This window comes from Hevea brasiliensis, chromosome 8 (assembly GCF_030052815.1).
Source record: "Hevea brasiliensis isolate MT/VB/25A 57/8 chromosome 8, ASM3005281v1, whole genome shotgun sequence".
NCBI lineage: Eukaryota > Viridiplantae > Streptophyta > Magnoliopsida > Malpighiales > Euphorbiaceae > Hevea > Hevea brasiliensis.
In genome coordinates, this window is record NC_079500.1 from 90,449,966 (window position 1) to 90,458,510 (window position 8,545).

Sequence of the window (8,545 nt, forward strand, 5' to 3'; positions counted from 1 at the left end):
GCACAAGTGACACATCCTTATTGTTTAATCCTGAAATTGAGAAGTTTTGTAGAGCCAACAAGAAAGAAACCAGAAGAAGAAAAGAAGCACTAAGAGCAGCTGAAATTGAAGGAGACATGGCTGATGAAAGAATTAGAATTAGTGGTGGTAATGTTGGAAATGATCGAAATAATGAAAATGCAGCCCAAGGTGAAGAGGTTGTAAATGCTAATGTGCCTAGGGGAAGTATGATGGATCATGCTTTTCCTCCTTTTGATGACTTGAGAGAAAGTATAACAAGACCAAGAATTGATGCAAATAGTTATAAGATGGATTTTGGAGTACTACAAATGATTCAGAATTCTCAATTCGGAGGTCATCCTTCAGAAAATCCTCATACTCATCTTAAGAAGTTTGTTATGATCTGTGACATGCAAAAACAACCTGGAGTATCTGATGATGCAGCAAGATTGAAGCTATTCCCATTCTCTTTGAAAGATAGAGCATTGGATTGGCTTGATTCTTTACCTCACAACTCCATTACAAATTGGGAGCAACTCACTGATGCATTTCTTGCACAATATTTTCCACCTGGAAAAACTCAAGAATTGAGGAATCAAATGACAACTTTCAGACCAAGAGAAGATGAAACTCTTTATGAGTCATGGATGAGATGGAAAGAATTAGAGAGACAATGCCCACATCATGCCATTCCGAAATAGATGATAAACCAAAATTTTTACACCAATGTTACTCCTGCAATTAGAGGGATTATTGATGCTCAAACAGGAGGAGAATTTATTATGAAGAATGAACATGAAGCTTATGAGCTATTGGAGAAAATTGCAAAGAATACTCATCTTTGGAGTAGTCCAAGAGGACCAGCTCCAACTCAAAAAAGGCAAGCTGCTGGAATGTATGACCTTGATCCGTTCAACATGATTAATGCAAAGTTTGATGCACTTACAAATGTTTTGGCTAAGAAGATGGAAGATTTAAGTATGTTGGTTAGTTCATCATCATCATCTGGAAGTTCACAACAAGTTGCTTATGCAGAAGGAACTACCAGCTATGGAGTAGACTATGGAGAGCAAGCAGCATATGTTGGTAATTATGGAAACAAACAAATGGGGAATCCTTACTCTCAAACTTATAATCCAACTTGGAGGAATCACCCCAACTTTTCGTGGGGAAATCAGCAAAGTCAAGTTCCAAATCAGAATTTTCAACCACAACAGCAATAAGGAATTCCATATCAGCAAAATAGGCAACCATTGCCTAATTTTCAGCAGAGAAACATGAATCCTACACCTCCACCAAAACAGCAAGAACAAAGTTTCACCACAGAAGCTTTATTACAACAGATTCTTGCTAACCAAACTAAGCATGATGAGGAGATGAGAGAGATGAAAGCAAGGCTAGAACAGATGCAAACACATAACAGAATGCTGGAAAATCAGATTGCACAACAAGCATCTTCCTCAGGTACCAAGTCTTTTGGAAAACTTCCAAGTCAACCAGAAAACCCAAGAGAGCAGTGTCAAGCTATTACTTTAAGAAGTGGGAAAGTTGTAAATAATGAGAAGAGTGAAAAAAATGAGAAAAGTGAAAATAGTGAGAAGAGAGAAAATGAGAAAGAAACTTATGAGGGTGAAAAACAAGAAAGTGAGAAAGAAAGTGCAGAAAAATGTAAAGAGGAAATTGAAGAGAAGGAAGAGAAGTATATACCTCCAGAGCCTTACAAGCCACAACTTCCCTTTCCACAAAGATTTCAAAAAGCCAAGCTTGATAAGCAATTTGGAAAGTTCTTAGAGGTTTTGAAGAAGCTATACATAAATGTGCCTTTTATTAATGTTCTTTCACGAATGCCCTCTTATGCAAAATTCTTAAAAGAAATTCTCTCAAACAAGAGGAGACTTGAAGACCATGAAACTGTAGCTTTGACAGAAGAATGCAGTGCTATCCTCTAAAGGAAACTTCCTCCAAAGCTCAAGGATCCAGGGAGTTTCTCAATTCCATGCCACATTGGGGAATCATGTTCTACAAAAGCTTTATGTGATTTAGGGGCTAGTGTTAGCCTTATGCCCCTCTCCATTTATGAGAAGCTCAACATGGGAGATCTTAAGCCAACCCACATTTCTCTTCAGTTAGCTGACAGATCAATTAAGTATCCTGAAGGGATTTTGGAGAATGTGCCTCTGAAGGTTGGGAAGTTCTATATACCTGTTGATTTTGTCATCTTGGACATGAAGGAGGATTCTAATATTCCAATTATCTTGGGAAAACCCTTTCTAGCTACAACAGGAGCATTGATTGATGTTAAGGGAGAAAAATTGACTCTTAGAGTTGGTGAAGATCAATTGGTTTTCAATATTAATAACACTATGAAGAAGCATCATTCTGAAGCTGATACTTGCTTGAGAATTGATATCATTGATGAGCTGGTTGAAGAACACTTCTGAAAAAGATATCCGGAAGATCCACTTGAAAATTGCTTGGTTCATGGAGGAGGCATAGACTATGACAACCCTCATGTGGCTGCATATGCTCAACATTTAGAGGGAAGTCCACCATTCATTTCTGCTCCAGTTTTTCAACTCACACAAACGGAAAAAGTCGAATCTAAGCAACCATCATTCAAGGAAGAAGATGCACCTAAGGTAGAACTTAAGCAACTTCCTTCTCAGTTCAGGTATGAATTTCTTGGCACTAATAACACTTATCCAGTAATTGTAAATGCAAACTTGAGTACTTTAGAGGTTGATAAGTTGTTAAGAGTGTTGAGGCAATTTAGGAAAGTTTTAGGATATACCATAGATGACATTAAGGGAATAAGCCTATACTTTTGCAAGCATATAATTATTTTGGAAGAAAATTGTAAGCCATCTATTGAACATCAGAGGAGGTTGAACCCAAATATGAAAGAAGTAGTTAAAAAGAAAATTTTGAAGTTGCTTGATGCAGGGATCATATATCCTATCTTAGACAGTACTTGGGTGAGTCCAGTACATGTTGTCCCAAAAAAGGGTGGAATGACAGTGGTCAAAAATGAAAATAATGAATTAATTCCCACAAGAATAGTGACTAGTTGGCGAATGTGCATAGATTACAGAAAATTAAATATTGCCACTAGAAAAGATCATTTTCCACTTCCCTTCATTGATCAAATGTTAGAAAGACTGGCTAGGCATTCTTATTTTTGCTATTTAGATGGATACTCAGGTTTTTTTTCAAATCCTTATCCATCCAAATGATCAAGAAAAAACCACTTTTACTTGTCCATATGGAACCTTTGCTTACAGGAGGATGCCATTTGGGTTATGTAATGCACCAGCCACTTTTCAAAGGTGCATGATGGCAATCTTCTCAGATTTCATTGAAGATATAATGGAGGTTTTTATGGATGATTTTTCTGTTTATGGATCTTCATTTGACATATGCTTGGCTAACCTTTCTAAAGTTTTGCAGCGATGTGCAGATACTGACCTTGTGTTAAACTGGGAAAAGTGTCATTTCATGGTTCAGGAAGGGATAGTGCTTGGACATTTGGTATCTAATAGAGGAATAGAGGTTGATAAAGCCAAGGTTGAAGTGATAGAGAAGATGGCTCCTCCTACCAATGTCAAGGGAATTCGAAGTTTTCTAGGACATGCCGGGTTCTACAGACGCTTTATCAAGGATTTTTCTAAAATAGCTAAACATTTGTCTAATTTGTTATGTCATGACATACCATTTGTATTTGACCAGGAGTGTTTGGATGCCTTTTGCAGGTTGAAGCAAGCTCTTATCACTGCACCAATCATGCAACCTCCCGATTGGAGCCTACCTTTTGAAATTATGTGTGATGCTAGCAACTATGCAATTGGAGCTGTTCTTAGTCAAAGAAAGGATAAAAAGGCTTATGCTATTTATTATGTTAGTAGAACACTGGATGAGGCCCAAACAAATTATGCAACAATTGAAAAGGAATTCTTAGCAATTGTCTTTGCAATGAAAAAGTTCAGACCTTACATTATTGACTCAAAGGTGGTTATATTTTCAGATCATGCAGCCATCAGGTATTTACTCCGTAAAAAGGAAGCTAAACCTAGGCTCATTAGGTGGATTCTGATGCTACAAGAGTTTGATTTTGAGATTAGAGATAAGAAGGGAGCTGAAAATCTAGTTGCAGATAATCTTATTAGGTTGAAATTGGATGATGAAGAAATGGATGAAGTCCCTATTGATGAGTTTTTCTTGGATGAACAACTTTTCTCTCTTGTTGCTAAACTACCTTGGTATGCAGACTTTATGAATTATCTATCTTATGGAGTTTTACCCCTTGGAATGACATGGCAACAAAAGAAAAAGTTTTTGCATGAGGCAAAATTTTATAGATGGGATGATCCTTTACTCTTTAGGAGATGTTGTGATGGTTTAATAAGAAGATGTATTCCTGATGAGGAGACACAGAGTTTTATGCATCATTGCCATGCTTTTGATTATGGAGGACATTTTGGAATCTCTAAAACAGCTAGTAAAATTTTGCAAGCTGATTTCTTTTGGCCAAATCTTTTTAAGGATGTGAGGAAATTTGTGTTAGAATGTGATAAATGTCAAAGGAGTGGAAATTTGTCAAAAAGAGATCAAATGCCCCTAAATGATATTCTTGAAGTAGAATTATTTGATGTCTAGGGAATAGATTTTATGGGGCCATTTCCTCCCTCATATGGTAATAGATACATCCTAGTTGGGGTTGACTATGTGTCAAAGTGGGTAGAAGCTATTGCAACTCCAACTAATGATGCTAAGGTGGTGGTTAAATTCTTGAAGAAATTTATCTTGAGTAGATTTGGATAGTGATGGGGGTTCACATTTTTGTAATAAGCAATTTGAGAGCTTAATGAGGAAGTATGCTGTAGTGCACAAGATAGCTACCCCATACCATCCTCAAACTTTAGGACAAGTTGAAATTTCTAACAGAGAACTCAAACATATCTTGGAGAAAACAGTGAGCAATTCTCGAAAAGATTGGTCTGTCAAACTAGATGATGCTTTATGGGCATATAGGACTGCTTACAAAACCCCTATAGGAACTACTCCCTTTAGGTTGGTGTATGGTAAGTCTTGTCATTTGCCTGTGGAGCTAGAACATAGAGCATATTGGGCCATTCAGACCTTGAATTTTGATCTCAAGCAAGCTGGTGAAAAGAGGCTATTGCAACTTAATGAGCTTAAAAAATTGAGGATGGATGCTTATGAAAATGCCCGTATTTATAAAGAAAGAACTAAAGTTTGGCATGATAAGCATCTTAGGAAAAAGGAATTCAAAGAGGGTGATTCAGTTTTGTTGTTCAACTCAAGATTGAAATTATTCCCTGGAAAACTTAAATCAAGGTGGACTGGTCCATATAGGGTTTCTAAGGTTTTCCCTTATGGAGCGATTGAAATTTGGAGTGAAAAATCTGAGAATTTTAAGGTCAATGGGCATAGATTGAAACATTACATAACTGGAGACCCAATAAAGGGAGCAAGTTGTTACAAGCTTTCTAATCCCTCACCTCTCTTTAGTGAAATGCATGAAGAGTCCAGCTAAGGACTATAAATTAGCCCTCTTGGGAGGCATCCCAAGTTCTTTTATTTTTCTCTTTGTTGATTTACTTTTATTTGCATTGCTTTTGTTTTTATCTTAAATCTCCCCGAATTCAATTTTTGACATTGTTGAATCTTGTCCCTTGTAGATGTATTTCAATGGAGGAAGGTTGGTGAACTGCTGGGGAATGACTCTTAATCTGAAATTTTGTCCTTCAATTCTTCCAAGATTGATTCATTTTCATTGCATAACCTGTGCAGGTCTGTTTCTTAGTTTATGCAGAAAAAAAAAATGAAATTTACAGCAAAGAAGGGTCTGCAGCACATAGCTTATGTTTCTTTGTGAGGTTGGGTGTGTAACTTTTAAATATTTGTGCTTATAATGTTAATATAATGGTAAGTGGGTCATTTTTGTAGTTTGAGCTTAGTTGGGTTGTGAGATTCAAGGTGGACATACTGCATTTTCTTGGCATAACTTGGGGAGTCCATTCTCATTTGTGGATAGATGCAACTTTATGCAGATTTTATTGAGTCTTAATGTGCTAAATGTTGATTTGCAGAATTTGAATTGAAATGGCATGATTCACAAATGCCTCTTATGCAAAACTCACTTCTACAAGCTTGTTTGATGCAATTGTGATGAATTTTGTATATGTTGATGTGTTTTTTGTGATAATTTCTCATGATTTATGCTTAATAGAATTACATTTCTGCATTCTAGTATATTTTTCAAACTTACAATTCATTTTCAATTGTAATCTCAATCTTGTTAAATTGTGCATAAGTAACTGCATAGCTTATGCAGCTTTTAGATCACAAATTTTGCCATTTTCTCATCTTGCTAAAAACTGCATAAGAATGTGCATAGCTTATGCAATCCTGCATAACCACAATTCTTGCCATTTTTCATCTCTGTTGCAAACTGCATAATAAGGATGTGCATAGCTTATGCAATTCTGCATAGCCACATTTTTGTCAAATTTCATATCTGCCGAAACTTGCATAAGTGTGTGCATGACTTATGCACTTCTGCATGACCACAAATTCTGGAAACCCAAAACCTGCTGAGACTTGCATAAGGAGAACGCATAGCTTATGTACTTCTGCATGATCACAAATTCTGAAAACCCAAAACCTGCCGAGACTTGCATAAGGAGAGCGCATAGCTTATGCACTTCTGCATGACCACAAATTTTGGAAATTCAAAACCTGCTGAGACTTGCATAAGGTGTGTGCATGACTTATGCACTTCCGCATGACCACATTCCCTACACTTCCATTAATAGTCGAAACCTGCATAAGAGAGTGCATAACTTATGCACACTCATTCTCCCCTTATGCAGTTTTACACAAGTCCTGTGCAAATCAAAAATTTTTTCGGCATCCACTTTCCCACCTCCACTTCCCGTCTTTTCTGTTCACGCCTGTCCCTCCACGTCCATTTATTCCGGCATTACTCTTCCCCTTCTTTTCCACTCCTCTTTTCGCCCCCCTTTACCCTAACGCCCCTCTGTCTCTTTTACTTTCTCCATCACCTCTTCCATTTCCATCGTCGACAATCCCATGGACTCACCTCCTCATTCTCCTCAAACCTCCCCTCTCCAAGTCTCGCCCTTGGCAATGCGGCCTCCAAACCCTGATTCGCCTCCACAACAAACCCCTCCACCGCCTTCCACAACCACCTATAAGAGGAAAATCAGGTCAAAATCCACCCGACCCATGGCTTCTGCACCACCTCTTGCAAAACGCACAGAACCACCCACCACTCCACTATCAGAGCCTCCACCTAAAAACCCCAAAACTTCAACCTCCACACGACATGAGGCTGGCGTTTCTACCTCTACCCCACAGGCTAAATCACCCTCTTCCAGCAAAAAGCAAATGTCAGCAGCATCACAGGTATCAAAACTACCTTGGCCCCTTCCTGATGCAGCTCACAAGGCAGCCTTTAAGAGACTTAAGGAAAGGAGGGTGCAACCTACAAGGTACATTTCTGTGGATGCCCTCCAATCAGTTGGTTTATTTGATAATGTTGTTGCCTACCTTGATGGTTTGGGTTGGATGGAGTTTGTGCATAAGCAAGAAATAGTTTATCCAGCTCTAGTTTTGGAATTTATTTCCTCATTCTCTATTACCCTGAAATTGCATGAGATAGATTACAAGCCAACTATGAAATTTAGATGTTTGGGGCAAAATAGAGAGCTATCATTGGACCAATTTCATAGCATTTTTGGATTTGCAATTGATGGACTATTTAGGGTACCATGTACAGGGGTAGAGGTAGCAAACAAAGGTGTTTGGAATGCTGCTCAGTTTTGGAGGATTATCACAAACCAACCTCAGACTTTTTCTGTTGGCAAATCCAAAACCTCTCAAATACTAGACCCTGCACTTAGATTTATCCATAGGCTTATTGCTAGCACTATCTTGGGCAGAGGGACTAGTTCTGGTGCTGTTGGAAAATCTGAATTGTTCATACTATGGTGTGCTTTTCACAAAGTTAAAGTTTCTCCTAGTTACTTCTTTTGTGAGCATGTGTTACATATTGCCACCAAATCCATAGGTGACATAGTCATGGGTGGGCTCATAACTGTTATAGCCAAGCATTTTGGTTTTAATCCAGAAGAGCATCCTCTACCAGCACTTTCAGACACTCTATATTTTGATGCTACACACCTGTCCAAAACTGGATTCAGTTTGCCACCTTCTGACACTACACAACCAGCAGTAGACACAAGACCCACTGAACAACCAGAGGCACGATCTGTCCCACTAGCCCAACAGCATTATGCTGAACCTACACCACCCACTTTGTCTACACAGGACATCCCAGCAGATTCTGCACAGCCTACACCTTCTACAGCTGGACCCTCTTCATCCACAGCACCTCCTCCCTTCAACACTAAAGCCTTATTCACATATCTTGAAAGGCTTAGTGATGATATATATTTTGTGGATAGAAAGCTTGAATCTGGTTTTGATACCCTCAAGGATC

The 8,545-nt window shown here is 38.3% G+C and overlaps 1 protein-coding gene and 1 non-coding gene across 2 annotated transcripts; one reads left to right on the forward strand and one right to left on the reverse strand.

Annotated features, from left to right (window-relative positions):
* Nucleotides 1-584: 584 nt before the first annotated feature.
* On the reverse strand, nucleotides 585-691 carry LOC131182645 (small nucleolar RNA R71). Its single transcript, XR_009150907.1, has one exon. It is a non-coding gene; the product is annotated as a small nucleolar RNA R71 (small nucleolar RNA).
* Nucleotides 692-7,113: 6,422 nt separating this feature from the next.
* Nucleotides 7,114-7,828, forward strand: LOC110670492 (proline-rich receptor-like protein kinase PERK2). Its single transcript, XM_058150798.1, has 2 exons — nucleotides 7,114-7,600; nucleotides 7,809-7,828. Exons 1-2 carry the CDS (start codon nucleotides 7,114-7,116, stop codon nucleotides 7,826-7,828), a joined length of 507 nt encoding a protein of 168 aa, XP_058006781.1.
* The last annotated feature ends 717 nt before the right edge of the window (nucleotides 7,829-8,545 follow it).